Raw genomic sequence first — 26,291 nt, 5'->3', positions numbered from 1 at the left:
CAGCCGAGTACTTGTTCCATTTTTACTCTCCGACCCTTGACTCCCATTTGACAACAGGAATCATGGGCTGTGCTGTAGGATCTATTTTTGTATTTCGTGTATTTCAAAGGCAGAGCAGCTAACGAAAAAATTAAAACTGGGAGAAACTCCCACGCACCAGTATTTTACATGCAAAGCTCTTGGTGGATGTGGTTTCCTCCATGGCATTAAACCGTGAATATTACAATCGCAAAAAGTTCTTATGAGGAGGCTCTCGTACCAATTAATAGCAAAATATAATTATGTGCACCCACAAACATTTCCCGCCATACGGTATAGTGAGTATACTTCGAGGGTGTAAAGATGTACCCCAAACATTATACCCACGAATTTAACATTGCATGCATGCAAAAAGGAAAAGGCTCAGTTCTATTCTGCGAAAACCTTTCTAACAGTCCTTAGGCGAAGTTTATACCCTTAAAACACGCTACACACAGTATAATAATTATAATGCCAGCATTTCCCCTGTTATTTGCTATAATTATATGCTATTCAAATTGGAATATGTACACACACAACACTGAGAGAAACGCTACAGACCCCCTCTGTGTGTACAAGCCATCTAGTACGTTTAGCATTAATGCTCGCTCCTATATATACTATCACCGGTCCTAACAGAACCCACCACACCAACTATACAATGGCCGTTGCTGTGACTCCCTCTCCACTAAGCTAGTTCCCATGACAAGCCACTCTGCCTAATTGAGTGAATGGAATAATACCTAATGTGGAGAGACTGCATGTGTGTGCAAACACTGATAAGGAGGTTTTCCAGGATATGCATGGGTTCTCATTGGTTTCAGCCATTAACTGGCTTTGGGAATCAGTATAATTGCTTCACATATACAGAGCCTTTGAAGAACCATTTTTTAAGACACCCTCTGATGAGTCTTTTTGCCAAATACTGCACGAGTAATGTGTCGGAGCCCCTCCCACCAGTGTATGAGGGTGTGGATGAGAATGACAAGAGATTTACGATAAATGTGCTATGCAACCGTTGCCGAGCGTGAGGATGAACTGGGACAGACTAGTGATATCTATGATATAATGTCAACATGAGGCAATGACTTAATTTCATTTTTCCCCTATATTATAAAGCAATTACTATAATTATATAGGATATCTGCTAACTGGTAGTTTGAGTAGTATGGGGACTGTGGTCGTGTTGCTAGGGCCTATAGTCAATTATGGAATGAAAGGCTGCTGGTCATGTTCTGTATGAAGACATAATAGTTTTGTTTTGATATCTTTGAGTGACTTCCCTCCTTGTGGGGTTGCAAGCACTATATTTATAGACTCTATATGCATCATTTGAAGAAATAAAGGTGGTGTGTTCAAACTAGCTATACAAGATAGCTGTTAACATCTCAAACAAGATATAGTTGCTACAGCTATTGAACTATTACATACTGCTGAAAATGAGAGTCCTTGTATTGTGTATGAGCTGCCTGTGTCTATGGCTGGGGAAGGTGAGTGGTATAATAGTCAGTAGCTGCAGTTGAGGTCCCAATGCTTGCAGCTCAGTGTAATGGTGTCTGCAGACTATGTGGTGCAAGTGGAGATGCTCTCCTACAGTAATCCATCCAACACACGCTCAGATGGTCGATGTTGTGATTCAAACAGTGAAGAATGTAGCGATGGGGACCGCTGTGACACCTTCTTCATCTACTGCCTGTTGCCACATTCCAGTACTGCTACACAGTGTTCCAATAATGAACTTACTACACGCAATAGCGTTATCAGGAATGGGGCAGAAATTGACTTCTCACAACTTGGACTCCCTAATCCATTCAATCTGGCTGGAATAACAACAACCTGAGAGGTACTTATTTTAAAACGAAAACTGTTTTTCAATTTGTCTCTTGTTATTACAGGCAGAAGCTGAGCTTTACGTACAAGTGTTTGATTTTGATAGAAATTCAGATGATCTTATTGTGCAGTATCGAATTAACCCAAGCCCCTCTGTTGGATTAACAATCACATTTTCTGCCTCCTCAACTACTGGGCCTTCTATCACTGTGAATACTACTGTGCTGTGTGCTCCATTGTACATTGGAAGCAGTTGTGAAATCTTTAATCACTGTGAGTCCAATGCTGTCACTTGCAGTGACCAAAGAACGTGTACAAACGACCTTGATTCATATACCTGTGTCTGCAATGCTGGCTATACTGGTGCTGATTGTGAGGATGATATTGATGATTGTGAGGGCCAGAGCTGCAGTGGAAATGGTGACTGTATGGATGAGGTCAACTCTTACTCTTGTGCCTGCAATGCTGGTTATAATGGTGCTGATTGTGAGGATGATATTGATGAGTGCTTGCTAATGGAGAGTGTGTGCAGTGGCTATGGTAACTGCTCTCATGGAATAGCCTCCTTCACCTGCTCATGTGATCCTGGCTACACTGGACAGAGATGTGAGGATGACATTAATGATTGTGATGGAATAAACTGTAGTGGCAATGGTCGTTGTGTTGACATGGTGAACATGTTCCTATGTGACTGTGAACCTAGCTACACTGGTGCTGATTGTGAGACCAACATTGATGATTGTATGAATAGGAACTGCAGTGGAAATGGTGTGTGTGTGGATGGTGTCAACTCGTTCAGTTGTGAATGTGTGTCTGGCTTCACTGGAGAGATGTGCAACACTACATTGTCCATGCACAGGCATTTAACTGATGATATTTATTATGCAAGTATATATACTTCCTGCAGCGTTGCGTGGTGCTCCAGGGGATCTGATAGGAGGAGTGGTGGGAGGTCTCCTAGTGCTGATGCTGATACTCCTGCTCCTGATAGTAGTCGTGGTGGTGTGTGTGCGGAGGAGAGCTCAGGGGAAGACCATTCAAGACACTCACTTGCAAGGTAAGCACCTATTAAACATGGAAGTGTATACTACACATGCACACTGCATGTTTACTTATACCTATAATTATACTGTAGTAGTTTACTTTACATCGAGATCTGAGTGTTTTCTTTTAGTATGCTCATGAGCTAATTCTGCCACAGTTGACACCATTTCCTACATTCCAGGAGACAACCCAGTGTATGGGATTCCTGAGAACAGAACAAATACCATCACTTCAGAAACAGCAGAGTTTGACAACCCAATATATGGCAGCCAAGAATCACTCAACGACGCAGAACTGATCAATTCAATTTATGGAGATGCAGATTTCGAAGACGTACCTTATAAACTGGCCCCTGCAATATCAGACTATGAGACACCTAGTACCTGTGTATGACAGTGTACAGAAACTGACCAGCTTCTAGTCCTCGTTGATGAGTTTTATGACAGTTTACAAAACGGGTACATTAATTCTGACGATGATTTATGACAGTTCACAAAACCTGATGCCCCTCCCCCTCACACACACACGACTGGTACTTAACGTTTATTAATCTAGACCAGAAAAGAGACTAAAAGTGCAGTTAAACAACATTAGAATGACCCTATATATCAGTTTTATTTGCTTATTGCATGTATTCCGGTAGAACGAATATCAACTCTTACATCTGCATGTGTTTGCAATGCTGGCTATACTGGTACTGATTGTGAGGATGATATGAGTGTGTTCCTTCTCTTGCGAGATATAATATTATGCATAGAGTGCTAGCAGGAAGAACAGAGATTATTACAAGATAGCTGTTAACTGCGTAACATCTTAAACAAGATAGTTGCTAGCATTGTAACTATTACTAGGGAACACTCGAGGAATCACATGACTTTAGTAACCGGTTGACTGGACACTAGCTAGTGTAAGTGTGTAAAAGTGCGTGTGTTTATTATTACGAATCTGTATTGTGTTGATTCATCTTGTGATGTCATGACAACTGCTTGTGCTATCTCAAGTGACTTCATGAGGGATTCTGGGGTCCATATTTTTGTCTCTAACACCTGCGTATATCTAAAATCTAGCTTTAATTATAAATTATATAGGTTGAGCCTCAGTGACAAGTATTTGCTCTCTCATAGTTTAAGTGGTGTGGGAGACTATGCAATGATCATGTAGCTATGGGGGTGATTACCAATGAAATAATTATGTGCTCTATATACAAGCTATACAGTTCATGAATAAACATCCTGTATGAAGACATGCTTTGTTTTGAGTGTTTTTCCTTCTCTTGCGAGATCAAAATATATACTAAATGCATAGAATGCTAGCAGGATGCATGTGAATCAGTACTAACAAAGATCATCACATCACATCACAAATAGCTGTTAACATCTCAAACAAGATAGTTGCTAGCTATTGAACTATTACATGCTGCTGAGAATGAGTGTCCTTGTATTGTGTATGAGCTGCCTGTGTCTGTGGCTGGGGAAGGTGAGTGGTATAATAGTCAGTATAGCTGCAGTTGAGAGTCCCAATGCTTGCAGCTCAGTGTACTGGTGTCTGCAGACTATGTAGTACAAGTGGAGCTGGTCTCCTACAGTCATCCATCCAATACCCGCTCTGATGGTCAATGTTGTGATCCAGGCAATGGTGTACCATGTAGGGGAGGGGAGCGTTGTGACACCTACTTCATCTACTGCCTGATGCCACGTACCAGTACTGCTACAGGGTGTCCCAATATAGTTACTGATCCCGGATTTACTGTAGTTAGTACCTTGATTGATGATGGGGATAACATTGATTCCTTACATCCTCGTGTATTCAATCTGACTGGAATAACGACAGCCTGGGAGGTAATGATCTGCTTGACATTGTATTTCCATTCATGCACCATCTCTTGTACTGCAGGGAGCTCAGTTTTACATACAAGTGCTGGATTATGATAATGGACCAGTTGATGTTATTGTAAGATATCGATTTGATCTAAGTCTCTCAGTTGGATTGACTAACACATTAATGAGTACATCAAATACCGGGCCTTCTATCACTCTGAGAGCTACTGTGCTATGTACTCCATTCTACTCTGGAAACAGTTGTGACATCTTCGATCACTGTGAGTCCGGATCCAATGCTGTCACATGTAGTGACCGAGGAACGTGTATCAATGGATTTACTAGTTTCACTTGCAACTGTAACTGTCCCTATTTCGGTGCAAACTGTGAGCGTCAAAACTTTTGCTTTGACAGAAATTGCAATGGGAGAGGAACGTGTACAAACGGCCTTGATTCCTACACCTGTGTCTGCAATGCTGGCTACACTGGTGCTGATTGTGAGGATGATATTGATGAGTGCTTGCTAATGGAGAGGGTGTGCAGTGGTCACGGCAACTGCTCTCAAGGAATAGCAACCTTCACCTGCTCATGTGATCCTGGCTACACTGGACAGAGATATGAGACTGACATTGATGATTGTAGGAACTGCAATGGAAATGGTGTGTGTGGATGATGCATGCATGTCAACTCGTTCAGTTGTGAATGTGGGTCGATCTGGCTACACTGGAGAGATATGTATTCTAACTGATGATATTCCTTCTGTATACCTCCTGCAGCGTTGCGTGGTGCTCTAGGGGATCTGATAGGAGGAATGGTGGGAGGTCTCCTAGTGCTGATGCTGATACTCCTGCTCCTGATAGTGGTCGTGGTGGTGTGTGCACGGAGGAAAGCTCAGGGGAAGACCATTCAAGACACTCAGTTTCAAGGTAAGCTGTTTTTGCACCTAACATGGAAGTAGCTACACATACGTACTGTTTACCTATTTACTGTAGTTTACTTTACAAGAATGTTTTTTTCAGTATGCTCATGAGCTATAATAATAATAAAAGTTCCACATTCCAGGAGACAATCCAGTGCATGGGATTCCTAAGAGCAGGACTAACAGAACAAACACCATCACTTCAGAAACAGCTGAGTTTGACAACCCTATATATGGCAGCCAGGAATCACTCAACGATGCAGAATTCGTCAATGCAATTTATGGAGATGCAGATTTCGAGGACATACCTTATGAACTGTCCCCTGACACTATGACACTTGTAGTACCTACATGTGTATGACAATGCATAATTATATATAAATTGAGCTGTACATCCAGTTTCTAGTCCTCGTTGATGAGTTTTATGGCAGTTTACAAAACCGACTGGTACATTAATTCTAAAAGGCATCTCACTAAGGCCAAGCAAAGTGAATTATTAGTTTCTCATCTGCATGTAGCCATTAAAATTTTAAGAAAATGCACTAAGATTTGCAACTGATCTGTAGTTTGCTGCCGTGAGACATAATTATATTGATGAGTAGACAGTTTACAAAACCTGATGCTCCCTCCAACACACACCAATAGTACTATTATTCTAGATCAGAATAGACGTCTCACTCATTATTGACCCTATACTAATTAACCTTGAGGCCATCCTCGGCACGCAGATTAAAACACTTAATCTTGGCTAGGTGTGTTCTAAATAATACTTAATGACCCTATACTAGCATTCATAATTAAGTTACTCCATTAAATTATGATCCTATACCAACTCTTCAACATATTTTTATTACCTGCTTATGATTGAAGATTGTATATATGTAAAACCGACTAGAAACATTTTTGCAATGTATAAAGTTGCTAGGATTGGCCGGGGGGAAACACCAAAAAACGTGGAAGCAAGAAATCCGGCGAGAGCATGACTCCAATCCGTTACAACGTCATTCACATGTACATTTTTTTGTTTTTCGCTGGTAGTTTTCCCATGCAATTTCCGGGTGATTTTCCCGGCCAATCCTCCTAGCACGTACATTGCTGGTGGGGGATGTTCAATTCCCTACATACTGCATGTACATGCATTTTGGGGGACAATTTGTGGGACGTAATTATAATTATGATCGTGCATTTTGTACAAGTATTGTCTGAATGTATTGAGTGCATGGTTTGAGATGATGTTCCCTAATACAGCACAGGCATACATAGTCCATCCATCCAGGCATCAAAAAAGGTAAACACCCACCTCCTGACAACCTCCCATTTTTAGATACTGGGCCGAATATTCAGAGGAAAATTATAAGTTGGAACATTGCAGTCAGTCACTCAGAGTGATGCTAGCATTGTGCAAAATGTTCCTCTGAATTTGAACTCAAAAACCTATATTCTCTGTATATAATTATGTATGTATGTGTGAATGAATCGATTGCTTACTGTACAGCTGGTGTCACTTTTACTTTCAATCAACATCATGTTTAAGCTCATGAAAGTGCAGAACTACCTACTATATTATACAGTATAGTGCTTGCTAGAAAATATATAGAGCTGCCATTTGATCCATAATTTATTGTAATGACTGGAGCCACACTGTCTGGCAATTAAAGAAGCATATGCAGTCTACTAAAGGGCTGTCCACCTGTGTGCTAGTAATCGTCACGTACTCTATACTAGTATCTCTGCGTGCATGGGATTGTAGCTTCGTCATTACATTTCAAAACAGCAGCCATAGAAATAGGGCTCAATCCGTCCAACTGCATGTGTCAGAGGAGATCTTGTGAGATGTGAGACCAGACAGCGGAATGGAGCTTGTATGAAACCAGCTGCACCGAGCAACTATAATGTTTTGCGAGTGTCAAACATATGCGAACTTTATGAGGGTTAAATCGCAAAACCTAAATTAGTACTAGTATAAATACACACGATCCTTGCAATAGTTAGATCGCAAAAGATCAATTTTTGCAAAGGTTTTTTCACCCGCAAAATATTCTAGTAATGATTATGGTACCTATTATGAACCAGCTCAGTGAGTTAAAAGTAATAATTGGTGATTGTGCAATTACAATTTTGAGGATTGAGGCGCTCACTTCTCCATACCAAGTGTTAAGTATGACTTGCTTTTTACACACACATCCACACCCCACACCCATGCACACACACACACACACACACACACACACACACACACACACACACACACACACACACACACACACACACACACACACACACACACACACACACACACACACACACACACACACACACACACACACACACCTTGGTCCGATGTGTATGTCATGTGACGGGCATCAAATTAATGAGGGACATGGGGTCTATGTTGTGCTATGGAGGAATAATGTGGGAATAATAAAGGCATGTTAACTTGAGCATACATTGTAAAAGAATAGCAGAAGCTTATAGGTAATATCTCGAGCATAATCTACCAACCCCTACCACTGAGTGTGAGTGGATTACTGAGTCTCTTTCGTTGGTTGATCCATCCCATCTAGCTCGCATCGTCAGAGTCCATTCACATCAGCTCCAGATCAACAATTATCTGTACTCCATTCGACCGGGCAAACTAGAAGTCTCTCGAAGCTCTATAAAGACTCTGTAGGACTTCTGACTATAGCCATGCACTCTCCTGATAGCTTCGTCACCATTCTCTCCGTACGCACTGCATGAGCTGGTTGCTTATGGTAGGAGTCTCTGTGTCCCGTCTGAGCTGGATCGATGTAGCCAGCTAATTTTGTAGGCAGTAATTCCATAGAATTGTTTGGTGTGCGATTTGTATTCACCTAGTCTTTTAGATACAAGATGGTCTATAGTTGATAGGCTGTGTGGTAGGGGAGGGGGTGGGAAGGTGGGAGGGGTACCTCTGCATACATGTTCTCCATGGAGGTGGTCATAATTAGCCTTGTCAGATCAATTCGTGAGATTGTTTGGCCGGCATAGCATCAAGTGGAATCGGCGGCATAGTCACCACTGCTGGCTTCCATGGAGAGGATTATTATTGTCTAGAGTGCGCACAATGGTGACTGTTTCATAGAGTTAGATACAGCCGATCGAGTTGTTCAATAGTCATCATCACATAATTATAATAATTATTATAGTCAGATAGGGAAGAAATGGTGAGATGAAAATCAGTGAAGCAATTGCGCAACACAATGTCCTCTAGCGGTATGTGTAGTGCACTAGTGCAACCCACGTTTTTACTGATATCTTTGATGAACATCTAATCAATAATCAATCAATTTGTCGAATTGCATTGTCACAGTTGAATTTTATTGCTGTAAACTGAGCTCATTAATTAACTAACATTGATATACCATTACAATGTTCATAAGTCTACTTTTGTCTGTTGTGTTTACCTAGTCAAACTATTAAATACTAATTGTTCACTTGATCGTACGGTCAGTCCCTTGATCACCATTACTCAATTATAGGGAGCTGTATATGCAAAAGAAACACATTATCGACACATTGTTCCTAATCAAATGACCTATATACTCACCGCAACAGCAGATCTTCATCCCAGTCCAGCACTCGGATCCATAATCGGTCCATAACTTGTTAGCAGCGGTATAACTGGCCAGAACAGCCACGGCCACAGTTTCGCGAACAAAAAGGGGGTCTTCCTATAATGCTGCTGTACTTACCAGCGTTGCGACAGAAGCCTGAGCTAGATGCAACTGCTACATCTTCCTCCTGCATAATTATAAGCAGTGTCTTGCTTATGTGTCTATATATATATTACATCAAAGAATGACAAGTAGTAACTTTTACCTGTTGCACAGGAGACGCAGTAACCACGGCAGCCACCAAAAACAGGACAGCAAGCAATTTCATCTCTTCAAAATCAAAGAACCTGATATATATAGTCACTATAGTAGTCAGCTCGGACTGTGGAAAGTTATACCTTCAGGTCCTCTTTATATGGAAGTACAGTAGAACCTCGATTATCCGGCCCTCTATTATCCGGAACCTTGATTATCCGGCTTGGCAGTTTTCTTGTTATCAGATCAGAAAATGGGCGTGTCCCTCAAACGCGCATGCACGTTGCAGCTGTTACCATGGAGACATGCCTGCTTATCTTCTGCGCATGCGCAGACAACCATGTGGCACTGCTGTTTACAATAAAGTGGGTGGATCAAGGCGTGGTTTATCTATTTGATTATCCGGCATATTCACTTATCCGGCCTGCTTCTGGAACCAAGGTGTCCGGATAATCGAGGTTCTACTGTACCTGACAGTGTCACCTTCTCGGTAATACCTTCCAAAGTGGAAGTTATGAATTCCTAGAACTGAATGAGTCCCTATCAATGCATACAGAGTGGGGCTCCTGTATATGATTTGGTGGTTTAACCCTTTAACTGTCACGGGCCACGATCGTGGCCCGCAATAGTGACTTTTTTTGCGAAATTCTAATTCTGCGATATACTTAGGAAGTAGCTCGAACTACGCACATCCCTGTATAGAGGAAGAGCTGTAGAATCACGTGCAATTTAGTCTAGAAATTCCCAAGCCACGTTGCTATGTTAAAATTTCATTAGCATCTTACCGCACGAAGTTTATAGCTATGGCTAGGTTGTTTACTTGTGCCGATGTGCTTGAACAGCTTGAGGACAGCAATGGCGATGTCTCCTCTGGTGATGACAGTGCCTATGAAGGAGAGGGGATAGTAGGATACCTCCCAAAGGCTACCAGCTTTATGCCAGACGCTGATGAACTGTCTGGGACTGAGGACATGCATGACATGGACCTAGACGCTAGCGCTATGGACCAGGACGGTGAAAAACCAGGAGAGGGCTCACTGTGTGACTCTGGCAAGTAGTATAGTATAGCTAGAATATCAGTAGTGAGTATAGTATAGCTAAAATAGAATTAACAGTAATGAACAGTCTTTATGTGAACTTGTAAATTTCATAGATCGTTCACCGATATAGTAATACATGTACGTATTGTACTTCAAATTGATATATCTTAGCACTGTTACATTCATATGATGTGAAAATCAAGCTTAGTCAAGCCTTTATACCATATGATAGGCTGATCCATAAAAAAATTTTTTTTGTATTTATCTCACCGCTGGCCGAGCATTTAAAATGATAAAAACGGGTGAACGTAATAACCGTGGTTGTTATGGCAACACATGTTGCACCATTTTATTCCTTGTTGTATGGGCATTCTATTGGTATATGGTTGCTAGGCATTTTATTGCTCTGGAAACCCGATAGAGAATTTACAGACATTTCACTTCACTGTTACTGAATTAAGAATCCGACGGTTAAAGGGTTAAACATTTCGATGAGTCCATCTACTTGCAGTAGCCTGCAAATTTGTAAGAGCTTGCAATCAAAAGAAAGTGCATGACATGGTATTAGAATCAACGTAAGTTCTTCATAGTTAAGTCCAAGGTTGTACATTTTATGCTAGGCTATTATACCAGTTTCAGAGTGCATGAAGTCTGAAGCTGTTGCGTGCCATGGAATGTTGAAATAGGAGAATATTGAGTTCATCATCTAATACAGTACTGACTTTATAGATTGCTCCATGCATGGTGACGTGTAATCAATTGTTCTCTTTCCCCTCACCGCGTACCCACATGTACAAGACGCAGACTCTTACAAGTGAACAATAATTAATGCTAAGATCAGAATAATGGAAGATTGTATTAACAAGTACAATGGTACAATTGACTGTGCATGTGGGGAGATATAGAGAAGTACCTTCCAAGAGTGGAAGTTAAGAATGGAAGTGAATTCATAGATCTACTTTTCCGAGAAGTGAATGAGCCCCTACTCGATCAGTTGTAAATATGGTTTGTCAAGTACAAGCTGCGATGTGCCCTCCGGAATATAGATTACCCTCAGAATGAACAAAACAAATGTGAAACCTATTCTGTCACTGTTAATTAGTAGTTTTTGGAAATTTGTGTGTCAGATGTTGTTTTAGTAACAGTATTATTGCAGTGAAAATAAAACAAAAACATTCTTCAGTGCATGCATGTAATCCCATTCTAGACAATCTCAATAATTACTGTAACGCTTTGCAAGAAAACTAAATTCAAGAGATACATTTACGTAAATAATTAAGAATGGACCCCATGCATGCAGGGTGGTGATTAGAACAGACACCTTCAGCAGCTACTATACCACTCTGATCACAGCAATATATACTAGCCAGCATACATGCAGGTGTAGCACTTACCTATACACAAGAGAGTCCTGGCACAGAGGATGATGACCATCGAGAGATTAAGCAGCTGCAGATATCAGCCGAGTACTTGTTTCATTTTTACTCTCCGACCCATCTCTTCACAATTGCAATACACATCAGACTGCACGGTCACTCTTATACCGCTATAGTACAGTGAGTAGCGTTCTGCAGTTGTATAAGTGATGAGTTAGATCCTATAATTATATGGATGTATGTATGTGTGTACTTTTATATACACTGTCTTTGTTGTTCACACCATCTGGTTTAAGTGGCTATAGCTTATACATGATGTGCAGAACACATGGAATGCATGCACTATAGTGGTGGCTAATATCATGCAGAACACATGCAATCATGACCTCCATTTGACAACTGGGCTGTGCTATAGGATCTATACAATAAATTTTTTTGTGAGGGTGCAAAAATTTGGGAGAAACTCCCACGCACCAGTATTTTACTAGTCTGGGGGCCAGACCTAATAGCTCGGGGGCAAATCAAGAGAGCTAGGATTAGGTCTGGAGGCAATACTCCCATTTCATTGGGTTAAAAATCAGGATATTCATTTCATTGGCTCTGACCACATTCTGCTAGAGCACACGAAAATAAACTCCACCATGCAGACTTAGTTTTCATGCAAGTCCTCCTCCTACTATCGCCGGTCCTATCAGAACCCATCGCACCACATGCAACTATACAATGGCCGTTGCTGTCATTCCCTCTCCACTATAGCTAGTTCCCATGACAAGCACTCTGCCTATAAATTGAGTGAATGGAATATATTACCTAATGTGGACAGACTGTGTGTGCAAACACTGATAATGAGGTTTTCCAGGATGTGCATGGGTTCTCATTGGTTTCAGCCATTAACTGGCTTTGGGAATCAGTATAATTGTATATTATTGCTTCACGTAATTATACAGAGCCTTTGAAGAGCCATTTTGAGACTCCCTCTGATGAGTCTTCTTCTCTGACATGGTCTGACTCTTACTACACATGCAAGTGCTAACTACTGTACGGGCTACCACAGTGAGACGACAACACTATTCACACAGGGGGTTACAATACTATATACGCAGGGGGCTACAACACTATATAGAAGGAGGTTACAACACAGGGGGTTACAACACCATATACACAGGGGTCACACTAATATCTAGCGTAGGGGGCTACAACTCAAGCTGTGCAGGGGGCGAACAACTTAGGCTATGCAGGGGTTAACACTATAGCCGTTGGGTTCCCAGCCAACCGGTGGTATTAAGCTCAAAGGAAAATAGGGGACTGTGGTCATGTAATGGTAATAAGACTATTATATAACAGGGGACTCCAAAGTGACTCAATATAGGGCATCCTTATTGTGTGTGCATATACACTAACTTAATTGTTACTCCCCCTGCAGTTAGTGGAGGTGTAACCACAATGACATACAAGAAACTTGGAATTTCATAGTAAAATTTGCTAAAATGGACGTATACACCAAAATTTGTGAATTTCATGAGTCCGAGTTTAAAATAGAAGGTGTGTGCTATGCAACTGTTGCCGAGCGTGAGGATGGGTTGGGACAATCTATAATGATGTCAACAGAAGGCAATGACTTTATTTTAAGGTATAAATGTATTGTAATTTTTTCCACTAATACAATATTAATAGTCTATAATTATATATAGGTTGGTCCCTCTTGATAATACTCATAAAAATTTATTGTGATTAATTGGGAGACTATAATATGGTCATGTAATAGGGCGTAGGGGTGTAATGAATGAACATCCTGGTATGACAACATACTTTTATTTAGAGTGACTTCCTTCCTTGTGAGGTTGCAAGCACTATTATGCATCATGTTGAGGAAATGAAAGTGACAGGACTATATTATTACTATATATATGCTGTTAACAGATCAAACCCAAGAAAGTTTCTGGCTATATTAAACTACTGAGAATGAGTGTCCTTGTATTGTGTATGAGCTGCCTGTGTCTATGGCTAGGGAAGGTGAGTGGTACAATAGTCAGTAGCTGCAGTTGAGAGTCCCAATGCTTACAGCTCAGTGTACTGGTGTCTGCAGACTATGTGGTGCAAGTGGAGATGGTCTCCTACAGTCATCCATCCAACACGGTCTCTGAAGGTCAATGTTGTGATTCACCATGGGGATTCAATGGTGTAGTACCATGTAGGGGAGGGGAGCGCTGTGACACCTACTTCATCTACTGCCTGTTGCCACATTCCAGTACTGCTACAGAGTGTTCCAATAATGAACTTACTACACGCAGTAACGTTATCTGGAATGGTGGAGCAGACATTGATTTCTCACAACCTACTGTATTTGGACTCTCTAATCCGTTCAATCTGGCTGGAATAACAACAACCTGGGAGGTAATTATTAAAACGATAACTGTTTTTCAATTTGTCTTTTGTTATTGCAGGCCGGAGCTGAGCTTTATGTAGAAGTGTTTGATTCTGATGGCAATCCAGATGATCTTATTGTGCAGTATCAAATTAATCCAAGTCCCTCAGTTGGATCAACAATCACATTTTCTACCTCATCAAGTACCATGACTGCTGCTATCACTGTGAATACTACTGTGCTATGTGCTCCATTCTACTCCGGAAGCAGTTGTGAGATTTTCAGTCACTGTGAGTCCAGTGCTGTCACATGCAGTGAACGAGGAACGTGTACAAACGGCCTTGATTCCTACACCTGTGTCTGCAATACTGGCTATACTGGTGCTGATTGTGAGGTGGATATTGATGAGTGCTTGCTAATGGAGAGTGTGTGCAGTGGCCATGGTAACTGCTCTCATGGAATAGCCTCCTTCACCTGCTCATGTGATCCTGGCTACACTGGTGCTGATTGTGAGACTGACATTGATGATTGTGATGCAATAAACTGTAGTAGAAATGGTGGTTGTGTTGACATGGTGAACATGTTCCTATGTGACTGTGAACCTGGCTACACTGGTGCTGATTGTGAGACCAACATTGATGATTGTGTGAATAGGAACTGCAGTGGAAATGGTGTGTGTGTGGATGGTGTCAACTCGTTCAGTTGTGAATGTGAGTCTGACTTTACTGGAGAGATGTGCAACACTACACTGTCCGCAGGCATTACAATATACTTAATAATTATAACTGAGGATATTTATTCTGTGTACCTCCTTCAGCGTTGCGTGGTGCTCCAGGGGATCTGATAGGAGGAACGGTGGGAGGTCTCCTAGTGCTGATGCTGATACTCCTGCTCCTGATAGTGGTCGTGGTGGTGTGTGTGCGGAGAAGAGCTCAGGGGAAGACCATTCAAGACACTCACTCGCAAGGTAAGTTGTTTGTGTACCTAACATGGAAGTAGCTACACACACTATTTAGTTACGTAGTTTACTTTACAGAGTGTTTTCTTGATAGAACCTATTAAACATGGAAGTGTATACTACACACACTGCATGTTTACTTATACCTATAATTACTGTAGTTTACTTTACAACAAGATCTCTGAGTGTGTTCTTTCAGTATGCTCATGAGCTAATAATTATTTCTGTTGTTTCCACAGGAGACACCATTTCCTACATTCCAGGAGACGACCCAGTGTATGGGATTCCTGAGAACAGAACAAATACCATCACTTCAAAAACAGAAGCTGAGTTTGACAACCCAATATATGGCAGCCAAGAATCACTCAACGATGCAGAACTGATCAATTCAATTTATGGAGATGCAGATTTCGAAGACGTACCTTATAAACTGGCCCCTGCAGTATCAGACTATGAGACACCTAGTACCTGTGTATGACAATGTACAGAAACTGACCAGCTTCTAGTCCTCCTTGATGAGTTTTATGACAGTTTACAAAACGGGTACATTAATTCTGACGATGATTTATGACAGTTCACAAAACCTGATGCCCCTCCCCCCTCATACACACACGACTGGTATACTAAGTGTTTATTAATCTAGACCAGAAAAGACTAAAAGTGCAGTTAAACAACATTAGAATGACCCTATATATCAGTTTTATTTGCTTATTGCATGTATTCCGGTAGAACGAATATCAACTCTTACATCTGTATGTGTTTGCAATGCTGGCTATACTGGTACTGATTGTGAGGATGATACGAGTGTCTTCCTTCTCTTGCGAGATATAATATTATGCATAGAGTGCTAGCAGGAAGAACAGAGAGCATTACAAGATAGCTGTTAACTGCGTAACATCTTATTGCTAGCGTTGTAACTATTACTAGGGAACACTCGAGGAATCACATGACTTTAGTAACCGGTTGACTGGACACTAGCTAGTGTAAGTGTGTAAAAGTGCTTGTGTTTATTATTACGAATCTGTATTGTGTTGATTTATCTTGTGATGTCATGACAACTGCTTGTGTTATCTTAAGTGACTTCATGAGGGACTCTGGGGTCCATATTTTTGTCTCTAACACCTGCGTATATCTAAAATCTAGCTTTAGGTTGAGCCTCAGTGACAAGTATTTGCTCTCTCATAGTTTAAGTGGTGTGGGAGACTATGCAATGATCATGTAGCTATGGGGGTGATTACCAATGAAATAATTATGTGCTCTATATACAAGCTATACAGTTCATGACTAAACATCCTGTATGAAGACATGCTTTGTTTTGAGTGTTTTTCCTTCTCTTGCGAGATCAAAATATATACTAAATGCATAGAATGCTAGCAGGATGCATGTGAATCAGTACTATCACATCACATCACAAAGAGCTGTTAACATCTTAAACAAGATAGTTGCTGGCTATTGAACTACTGTATGCTGCTGAGAATGAGTGTCCTTGTATTGTGTATGAGCTGCCTGTGTCTATGGCTGGGGAAGGTGAGTGATATAATAGTCAGTAGCTGCAGTTGAGAGTCCCAATGCTTGCAGCTCAGTGTACTGGTGTCTGCAGACTATGTGGTACAAGTGGAGCTGGTCTCCTACAGTCATCCATCCAACATACGCTCTGATGGTCGATGTTGTGATTCAAGCAGTCTTGAGAATGTAGCGGATTTGACTGCTGTGACACCTACTTCACCTACTGCCTGATGCCACGTGCCAGTACTGATAGAGGATGTCCCAATAGTGAGCCCGGAGATACTCTAGTCAGTAGCGTTATTCGGTAATGGGGCAGACAGTGACTTCTCACAACTTAATATATTATTTGGACTCCCTAATCCATTCAATCTAACTGGAATATCGATAGCATGGGAGGTAATGTGATCACTGTCTTTATTGCATTTCAATTAACTGCCCTAATTTTGTTAATGCAGGGAGCTCAGCTTTAAATACCAGTGTTTGATGTTGATAGTGATGCAGATGATCATATTGTAAGGTATCGATTTGATCTCGTCTCTCAGTGGAATCAACAAGGCTATTTTCTAGTACCGAGCCTGCTATCACTCTGAGTGCTACTGTGTTATGTGCTCCATTCTACTCTGGAAGCAGTTGTGAGATTTTCGATCACTGTGATTCCAATGCTGTCACATGCAGTGATCGAGGAACGTGTACAAAAGGCCTTGATTCCTACACCTGTGTCTGCAATGCTGGCTATACTGGGAACCTGGCTACACTGGTGCCGAGTGTGAGACAAACATTGATGATTGTGTGAATAGGAACTGCAGTGGAAATGGTGTGTGTGTGGATGGTGTCAACTCGTTCAGTTGTGAATGTGTGTCTGACTTCACTGGAGAGATGTGCAGTGTGGAAACACAAGGTAAACATCACACTTGACAGTTCATTTTGATTCATTGTGAAAGCTGTATAAGTCTTTCATCATGTTTGCTTTCTATACAGCAGAGATGAGATCAGATGATACAACAGCTACTATAGCAGGTGGAGTGGTCGGGGGACTAGTGGGCGTTGTGCTGATTGTTGTCATCGTCATTGTCATAGTAATTGTCAAAAACAAGCAAGAGTCGTCTAAATACAACGGTAGGTCTATTTTAGCATGTGTGTACTGTGCACAAACTTGTTGCTCCCCCTGCAGTTAGTGGAGGAGGAACAGCCGACAATGATATACCTTGTCAGAACAACGTGGTGTATGGTGTGTGAGATGAACACAGTTCAACCTCAAACCAACACCCTCTCTACTGGTCCACCTCCCTCCTCTCTACAAGAGCTGAAATATGACTATCCCTGTACAATGTTTCGGAGCCCCTCCCACCAGTGTACGGGAGTGTGGATGAGAAGGATGAGAAACTCATGATAAATGTGAATGTTAGCTATGCAAACGTTGCCGAGCGTGAGGATGAACTGGGACAGACTAGTGATATCTATGATGATGTCAACATGAGGCAATGACTTAATTTTAACATATATAAATTAATTTTTTCCACTAAAACAATTACTATAATTATATAGGTTGCTCTTGATATCTGCTAACTCGTAGTTTAAGTTGTGTGGGGACTATATGGTCGTGTAGCTAGGGCCTATAGTCTATCATGGAATGAATGGCTGCTGGTCATGTTCTGTATATGAAGACATAATTATATTGATATCTTTGAGTGACTTCCCTCCTTGTGGGGTTGCAAGCACTATTATGCATCATGTGATAAAATGAAAGTAACAGGATGTGTGGGTTCAGAACTAGCTATATATATAGATCCACATCTCTCAAGATAGCTGTTATCATCTCAAACAAGATAGTGGCTAGCTATTGAACTACTGCATGGTGCTGAGAATGAGTGTCCTTGTATTGTGTATGAGCTGCCTGTGTCTATGGCTGGGGAAGGTGAGTGGTATAATAGTCAGTAGCTGCAGTTGAGAGTCCCAATGCTTGCAGCTCAGTGTACTGGTGTCTGCAGACTATATGGTGCAAGTGGAGATGCTCTCCTACAGTAATCCATCCAACACACGCTCTGATGGCCGATGCTGTGATTCAATAAATCGTGAAGAATGTAGCGGAGGGGACCACTGTGACACCTACTTCATCTACTGTCTGTTGCCACGTGTCAGTTCTGCTGAAGTGTGTCCCAATACTGCTCCTGGATTTACTCTAGTCAGTAACGTTATCAGGAATGGGGCAGACATTGACTTCTCACAACTTAATGTATTTGGACTCTCTAATCCATTCAATCTAACTGGAATATCGACAACCTGGGAGGTACTGTGATCACTGTCTTTATTGCATTTCAATTTACTGCCCTAATTTTGTTATTGCAGGGAGCTCAGTTTTATATACAAGTGTTTGACTTTGATGGCAGTTCACCAGATGATCTTATTGTAAGGTATCGATTTGATCTCAGTCTCTCAGTGGAATTGACAAGGCTATTTTCTAGTACCGAGCCTGCTATCACTCTGAGTGCTACTGTGTTATGTGCTTCATTTTACATTGGAAGCAGTTGTGACATCTTCAATCACTGTGATTCCAATGCTGTCACATGCAGTGAACGAGGAACGTGTACAAACGGCCTTGATTCTTACACCTGTGTCTGCAATGCTGGCTATACTGGTGCTGATTGTGAGGTGGATATTGATGATTGTGAGGGGCAGAGATGCAGTGGAAATGGTTTGTGTATGGATGAGGTCAACTCTTACACCTGTGTCTGCAATGCTGGCTATACTGGTGCTGATTGTGAGGATGATATTGATGAGTGCTTTCTAATGGAGAGGGTATGCAGTGGCCATGGTAACTGCTCTCATGGAATAGCCTCCTTCACCTGCTCATGTGATCCTGGCTACACTGGTGCTGATTGTGAGACTGACATTGATGATTGTGATGCAATAAACTGTAGTGGAAATGGTGGTTGTGTTGACATGGTGAACATGTTCCTATGTGACTGTGAACCTGGCTACACTGGTGCTGATTGTGAGACCAACATTGATGATTGTGTGAATAGGAACTGCAGTGGAAATGGTGTGTGTGTGGATGGTGTCAACTCGTTTAGTTGTGAATGTGTGTCTGGCTTCACTGGAGAGATGTGCAGTGTGGAGACACAAGGTAAACACTAACTTCTCTGCCACATTAAACAGCTTATTTAGATTCATTGAGAATATATGCTGTACAATTCTTTGCTTTCTGTACAGCAAAGATGAGATCAGATAATACAACAGCTACTGTAGCAGGTGGAGTGGTCGGGGGGGGCTGGTAGGGATTGTAATAATTGTAGTCATAGTTATTGTCATAGTGATTATCGTCAAGAACAAGCAAGAGTCGTCTAAATGTAATGGTAGGTCAATCTCAGTGTGTGTGTACAATAACTTGATGCTCTCCATACAGTTGATGGAGGTGCAGTTAGAGGAGGGGGAACAGCCAACAATGACATACCATGTCAGAACAACGTGGTGTATGGTGTGTGTGAGATGAACACTCAAACCAACACCCTCGCTACTGGCCTACCTCTACATGAGCTAGAATATGACTACTCACTGTGTAATGTGTTGGAGCCCCTCCCACCAGTGTATGAGAGTGTGGATGAAAAGGATGATAAACTCATGATAAATGTAAATGTTAGCTATGCAACCGTTGCCGAGCGTGAGGATGAACTGGGACAGACAAGTGATGTCTATGATGATGTCATCATGAGGCAATGACTTTTATTTGTGCACAATTCTTTTATTTGGTGAGCTTAGTTTTCACTGATCCGATCAGTTTTCCCATTACATCAATCTTGTTAGCTCTGTGTAGTCATACGCAAGTGAGAAGCTTGTAATGGTAATTGTGCACATCCTTCCAATCAGCAGTATACATTGTTATACTGTAATGCTTGACTACATCCTGATGATTATAGTGACCACGAGGTAACGTATTGTGACAATTTAAAGATGGCGGAATTGTCTAGGTAAGAGAAGTAAAGCCTGAGAGGTAATCTGCAAGCTTTAAAAAAAAATCGCAATTCCACGAAAATGATCTGATTTCAAAAAATGTAGTAGAGAACATAATTATGGAATACAGTCTTTATAGTAATTAGGGTTTATATCACTCGAGAGAATTTGACCGATGGTGATAATAGCATTGTAACTATTACTAGGGAACACTCGACGAATCATATGGCTTTAGTAACCGGTTAACTGGACACTAGCTAGTGTAAGTGTGTAAAAGTGCTTGTGTTTATTATTACGAATCTGTATTGTGTTGATTCATCTTGTGATGTCATGACAACTGCTTTTGTTATCTCATCTCATTGCTTGTAATTTAAGTGGCTTCATGGGAGACTCTGGGGTCCATATTCTTGTCTCTAACACAATGCGTAGATCTAAATCTAGCTTATAGGTTGGTATACCTCTTGATAGCCTAAGTGACAAGTGTTTGCTTGTAGTTTAAGTGATGTGGGAGACTATGCAATGGTCATGTAGCTATGGCTATCAATGAATGTGCTGGCTACATGAATGAACATCCTGTGAAGACACAAGTTTGTTTTGAGTGTCTTTCCTTCTCTATATCTTGTGAGATCAAACAATAAGCATAGAATGCTAGCAGGATGCATGTGAATCGGATATCATCACATCACATCACAAATATAGCTGTTAACTGCTTAACATCTCAAGCAAGATAGACACTAGCCCAGCTACGTTGAACTACTGCATGCTGCTGAGAATGAGTGTCCTTGTATTGTGTATGAGCTGCCTGTGTCTATGGCTGGGGAAGGTGAGTGGTATAATAGTCAGTAGCTGCAGTTGAGAGTCCCAATGCTTGCAGCTCAGTGTACTGGTGTCTGCAGACTATATGGTGCAAGTGGAGATGCTCTCCTACAGTAATCCATCCAACACACGCTCTGATGGCCGATGCTGTGATTCAATAAATCGTGAAGAATGTAGCGGAGGGGACCACTGTGACACCTACTTCATCTACTGTCTGTTGCCACGTGCCAGTTCTGCTGAAGTGTGTCCCAATACTGCTCCTGGATTTACTCTAGTCAGTAACGTTATCAGGAATGGGGCAGACATTGACTTCTCACAACTTAATGTATTTGGACTCTCTAATCCATTCAATCTAACTGGAATATCGACAACCTGGGAGGTACTGTGATCACTGTCTTTATTGCATTTCAATTTACTGCCCTAATTTTGTTATTGCAGGGAGCTCAGTTTTATATACAAGTGTTTGACTTTGATGGCAGTTCACCAGATGATCTTATTGTAAGGTATCGATTTGATCTCAGTCTCTCAGTGGAATTGACAAGGCTATTTTCTAGTACCGAGCCTGCTATCACTCTGAGTGCTACTGTGTTATGTGCTTCATTTTACATTGGAAGCAGTTGTGACATCTTCAATCACTGTGATTCCAATGCTGTCACATGCAGTGAACGAGGAACGTGTACAAACGGCCTTGATTCTTACACCTGTGTCTGCAATGCTGGCTATACTGGTGCTGATTGTGAGGTGGATATTGATGATTGTGAGGGGCAGAGATGCAGTGGAAATGGTTTGTGTATGGATGAGGTCAACTCTTACACCTGTGTCTGCAATGCTGGCTATACTGGTGCTGATTGTGAGGATGATATTGATGAGTGCTTTCTAATGGAGAGGGTATGCAGTGGCCATGGTAACTGCTCTCATGGAATAGCCTCCTTCACCTGCTCATGTGATCCTGGCTACACTGGTGCTGATTGTGAGACTGACATTGATGATTGTGATGCAATAAACTGTAGTGGAAATGGTGGTTGTGTTGACATGGTGAACATGTTCCTATGTGACTGTGAACCTGGCTACACTGGTGCTGATTGTGAGACCAACATTGATGATTGTGTGAATAGGAACTGCAGTGGAAATGGTGTGTGTGTGGATGGTGTCAACTCGTTTAGTTGTGAATGTGTGTCTGGCTTCACTGGAGAGATGTGCAGTGTGGAGACACAAGGTAAACACTAACTTCTCTGCCACATTAAACAGCTTATTTAGATTCATTGAGAATATATGCTGTACAATTCTTTGCTTTCTGTACAGCAAAGATGAGATCAGATAATACAACAGCTACTGTAGCAGGTGGAGTGGTCGGGGGGGGGCTGGTAGGGATTGTAATAATTGTAGTCATAGTTATTGTCATAGTGATTATCGTCAAGAACAAGCAAGAGTCGTCTAAATGTAATGGTAGGTCAATCTCAGTGTGTGTGTACAATAACTTGATGCTCTCCATACAGTTGATGGAGGTGCAGTTAGAGGAGGGGGAACAGCCAACAATGACATACCATGTCAGAACAACGTGGTGTATGGTGTGTGTGAGATGAACACTCAAACCAACACCCTCGCTACTGGCCTACCTCTACATGAGCTAGAATATGACTACTCACTGTGTAATGTGTTGGAGCCCCTCCCACCAGTGTATGAGAGTGTGGATGAAAAGGATGATAAACTCATGATAAATGTAAATGTTAGCTATGCAACCGTTGCCGAGCGTGAGGATGAACTGGGACAGACAAGTGATGTCTATGATGATGTCATCATGAGGCAATGACTTTTATTTGTGCACAATTCTTTTATTTGGTGAGCTTAGTTTTCACTGATCCGATCAGTTTTCCCATTACATCAATCTTGTTAGCTCTGTGTAGTCATACGCAAGTGAGAAGCTTGTAATGGTAATTGTGCACATCCTTCCAATCAGCAGTATACATTGTTATACTGTAATGCTTGACTACATCCTGATGATTATAGTGACCACGAGGTAACGTATTGTGACAATTTAAAGATGGTGGAATTGTCTAGGTAAGAGAAGTAAAGCCTGAGAGGTAATCTGCAAGCTTTAAAAAAAAATCGCAATTCCACGAAAATGATCTGATTTCAAAAAATGTAGTAGAGAACATAATTATGGAATACAGTCTTTATAGTAATTAGGGTTTATATCACTCGAGAGAATTTGACCGATGGTGATAATAGCATTGTAACTATTACTAGGGAACACTCGACGAATCATATGGCTTTAGTAACCGGTTAACTGGACACTAGCTAGTGTAAGTGTGTAAAAGTGCTTGTGTTTATTATTACGAATCTGTATTGTGTTAATTCATCTTGTGATGTCATGACAACTGCTTTTGTTATCTCATCTCATTGCTTGTAATTTAAGTGGCTTCATGGGAGACTCTGGGGTCCATATTTTTGTCTCTAACACAATGCGTAGATCTAAATCTAGCTTATAGGTTGGTACCTCTTGATAGCTCAGTGACAAGTGTTTGCTTGTAGTTTAAGTGATGTGGGAGACTATGCAATGGTCATGTAGCTATGGCTATCAATGAATGTGCTGGCTACATGAATGAACATCCTGTGAAGACACAAGTTTGTTTTGAGTGTCTTTCCTTCTCTATATCTTGTGAGATCAAACAATAAGCATAGAATGCTAGCAGGATGCATGTGAATCGGATCATCACATCACATCACAAATATAGCTGTTAACTGCTTAACATCTCAAGCAAGATAGACACTAGCCCAGCTACGTTGAACTACTGCATGCTGCTGAGAATGAGTGTCCTTGTATTGTGTATGAGCTGCCTGTGTCTATGGCTGGGGAAGGTGAGTGGTATAATAGTCAGTAGCTGCAGTTGAGAGTCACAATGCTTGCAGCTCAGTGTACTGGTGTCTGCAGACTATGTGCTACAAGTGGAGATGGTCTCCTACAGTAATCCATCCAACATACACTCTGACGGTCTATCTTGTGATCCAATCAGTAACTGTGACACCTTCTTCACCTACTGCCTGTTGCCACGTGCCAGTACTGCTGAAGTGTGTCCCAATACTGCTCCTGGATTTACTCTAGTCAGTAGTATTATCAGGGATGGGGCAGAAATTGACTTCTCACAACTTAATGTTTTTGGACTCCCTAATCCATTCAATCTGACTGGAATATCGACAGCCTGGGAGGTAATGACTTTATTGCATTTCAATTTACTGTCTTTTGTTGTTGCAGGGAGCTCAGCTTTATATACCAGTGGTTGATTCTGATAGCTATACATCAGATGATGTTATTGTAAAGTATCGATTTGACATTCTGAGTCTTTCAGTGGGAATAACAATCCCATTATTTAGGTCATCAACTATCGGGCCTTCTATCACTCTGAGTGCTACTGTGTTATGTGCTCCATTCTACATTGGAAGAAGTTGTGATATCTTCAATCACTGTGAGTCCAATGCTGTCACATGCAGTGAACGAGAAACATGTGTGAATGGACTTACTAGTTTCACTTGCAACTGTATCCCTCCCTATATCGGTGACAACTGTGAGCGCCAAAACTTTTGTATCAACAGAAATTGCAATGGGAGAGGAACGTGTACAAATGGCCTTAATTCCTACACTTGTGTATGCAATGCTGGCTATACTGGTGCTGATTGTGAGGACATTGATGATTGTGAGGGGCAGAACTGCAGTGGAAATGGTGTCTGTATGGATGAGGTCAACTCTTACACCTGTGTCTGCAATGCTGGTTATAATGGTGCTGATTGTGAGGATGGTATTGATGAGTGCTTGCTAATAGAGAGGATGTGCAGTGGCCACGGTAACTGCTCTCATGGAATAGCCTCCTTCACCTGCTCATGTGATCCTGGGTACACTGGACAGAGATGTGAGATTGACATTGATGATTGTGTGAACGTAAACTGCAGTGGACAAGGCAACTGTACTGACAGAGTTAACGGCTTTGATTGTGATTGTTTCCCTGGTTACACTGATACTATTTGCCAGACTGACATTGATGAATGTGATGGAATAAACTGTAGTGGAAATGGTGGTTGTGTTGACATGGTAAACATGTTCCTATGTGACTGTGAACCTGGCTACACTGGTGCTGATTGTGAGACCAACATTAATGATTGTGTGAATAGGAACTGCAGTGGAAATGGTGTGTGTGTGGATGGTGTCAACTCGTTCAGTTGTGAATGTGAGTCTGACTTCACTGGAGAGATGTGCAACACTACACTGTCCGCAGGTATTCTAACTGATTATATAATTATGTACTCTGTATATATACCTCCTGCAGCATTGAGTGGTGCTCCATGGAATCTGATAGGAGGAATGGTGGGATGTCTCCTAGTGCTGATGCTGATACTCCTGCTCCCAATAGTGGTCGTGGTGGTGTGTGTGCGGAGGAGAGTTCAGGGGAAGACCATTCAAGACACTCACTCGCAAGGTAAGCTGTTTGTCCACCTAACATGGAAGTAGCTACACACACTGTTTACTTTCTTTACAAAGATACCTGAGAATGGTGAGTAAACATGTTTCAGTAGCTCATGAAAGGATATTTGCTAATACATTCATTCTGTTGTTTCCACAGGAGACACCATTTCCTACATACCTGGAGACAACCCAGTGTATGGATTCCTGAGAACAGGACTAACAGAACAAATACAATCACTTCAGAAACAGCTGAGTTTGACAACCCAATATATGGCAGCCAGGAATCACTCAACGATGCAGAATTCGTCAATCCAATTTATGGAGATGCAGATTTCGAGGACGTATCTTATGAACTGGCCCCTGCAATA

The 26,291-nt window shown here is 41.5% G+C and overlaps 4 protein-coding genes and 2 long non-coding RNA genes across 9 annotated transcripts in view; 5 read left to right on the top strand and 1 right to left on the bottom strand.

Moving 5' to 3' along the window:
• LOC135348024 (uncharacterized) overlaps positions 1–26,291 on the bottom strand; it is a 90,493-nt gene that overhangs the window by 32,999 nt on the left and 31,203 nt on the right. The window lies entirely within an intron of this gene.
• LOC135347917 (delta-like protein 1) lies at positions 1,375–6,034 on the top strand. 2 transcript variants are annotated; one of them, XM_064546039.1, is made up of 5 exons: positions 1,375–1,508; positions 4,422–4,730; positions 4,786–5,368; positions 5,486–5,635; positions 5,772–6,034. In XM_064546039.1, the coding sequence occupies exons 1-5, from the start codon at positions 1,458–1,460 to the stop codon at positions 5,987–5,989; spliced, it is 1,311 nt and encodes a 436-aa protein (XP_064402109.1). In that variant the 5' UTR covers positions 1,375–1,457; the 3' UTR covers positions 5,990–6,034. The 2 variants fall into 2 exon arrangements, with proteins under 2 accessions (XP_064402109.1, XP_064402108.1); XM_064546038.1 differs by lacking the exon at positions 1,375–1,508 and adding an exon at positions 4,240–4,368.
• LOC135347906 (neurogenic locus notch homolog protein 2-like) overlaps positions 13,747–26,291 on the top strand; it is a 42,916-nt gene continuing 30,371 nt past the window's right edge. Inside the window, exons 1-5 of one of the 3 annotated variants that reach the window (XM_064546022.1) lie at positions 13,747–13,887; positions 13,939–14,268; positions 14,319–14,949; positions 15,057–15,206; positions 15,461–15,791. In XM_064546022.1, coding sequence (XP_064402092.1) covers positions 13,837–13,887; positions 13,939–14,268; positions 14,319–14,949; positions 15,057–15,206; positions 15,461–15,675 — 1,377 coding nt within the window. In that variant the 5' untranslated portion in view covers positions 13,747–13,836 and the 3' untranslated portion in view covers positions 15,676–15,791. Of the gene's footprint in view, positions 13,888–13,938; positions 14,269–14,318; positions 14,950–15,056; positions 15,207–15,436; positions 15,792–26,291 lie in introns of those variants that run through there. The other 2 variants (XM_064546021.1, XM_064546020.1) reach the window with 2 other exon arrangements.
• Positions 16,459–18,175, top strand: LOC135348026 (uncharacterized). The gene is made up of 5 exons (XR_010398626.1): positions 16,459–16,724; positions 16,776–17,099; positions 17,159–17,601; positions 17,685–17,819; positions 17,875–18,175. It is a non-coding gene; the product is annotated as an uncharacterized LOC135348026 (long non-coding RNA).
• On the top strand, positions 18,501–22,788 carry LOC135348121 (fibropellin-1-like). The gene is made up of 5 exons (XM_064546296.1): positions 18,501–18,618; positions 18,670–18,990; positions 19,050–19,827; positions 20,107–20,385; positions 21,808–22,788. Exons 1-5 carry the CDS (start codon positions 18,556–18,558, stop codon positions 22,692–22,694), a joined length of 2,328 nt encoding a protein of 775 aa, XP_064402366.1. The 5' UTR covers positions 18,501–18,555; the 3' UTR covers positions 22,695–22,788.
• Positions 24,314–25,792, top strand: LOC135348120 (fibropellin-1-like). The gene is made up of 4 exons (XM_064546295.1): positions 24,314–24,326; positions 24,400–24,674; positions 24,721–25,731; positions 25,787–25,792. The coding sequence occupies exons 1-4, from the start codon at positions 24,314–24,316 to the stop codon at positions 25,790–25,792; spliced, it is 1,305 nt and encodes a 434-aa protein (XP_064402365.1).

The sequence above is a fragment of the Halichondria panicea genome, chromosome 14 (assembly GCF_963675165.1).
Source record: "Halichondria panicea chromosome 14, odHalPani1.1, whole genome shotgun sequence".
Taxonomy (NCBI): Eukaryota; Metazoa; Porifera; class Demospongiae; order Suberitida; family Halichondriidae; genus Halichondria; species Halichondria panicea.
Note: the sequence above shows the minus strand (reverse complement) of the source record. Positions and strands in the feature narration are given on the sequence as shown.

Excerpts from the sequence above, each read along its gene's own strand:
- LOC135347917 (XM_064546038.1), top strand. The coding sequence starts at position 4,306 with ATGCTGCTGAGAATGAGTGTCCTTGTATTGTGTATGAGCTGCCTGTGT. Across the intron at positions 4,731-4,785 it reads GAATAACGACAGCCTGGGAG|GGAGCTCAGTTTTACATACA; the intron begins GTAATGATCTGC and ends CTTGTACTGCAG. Across the intron at positions 5,369-5,485 it reads TAGGAACTGCAATGGAAATG|CGTTGCGTGGTGCTCTAGGG; the intron begins GTGTGTGTGGAT and ends TACCTCCTGCAG.
- LOC135348120 (XM_064546295.1), top strand. Across the intron at positions 24,675-24,720 it reads GAATATCGACAGCCTGGGAG|GGAGCTCAGCTTTATATACC; the intron begins GTAATGACTTTA and ends TTGTTGTTGCAG.
- LOC135348121 (XM_064546296.1), top strand. The coding sequence starts at position 18,556 with ATGGTGCTGAGAATGAGTGTCCTTGTATTGTGTATGAGCTGCCTGTGT. Across the intron at positions 18,619-18,669 it reads TGTGTCTATGGCTGGGGAAG|CTCAGTGTACTGGTGTCTGC; the intron begins GTGAGTGGTATA and ends CAATGCTTGCAG. Across the intron at positions 19,828-20,106 it reads GTGCAGTGTGGAGACACAAG|TTGATGGAGGTGCAGTTAGA; the intron begins GTAAACACTAAC and ends CTCTCCATACAG.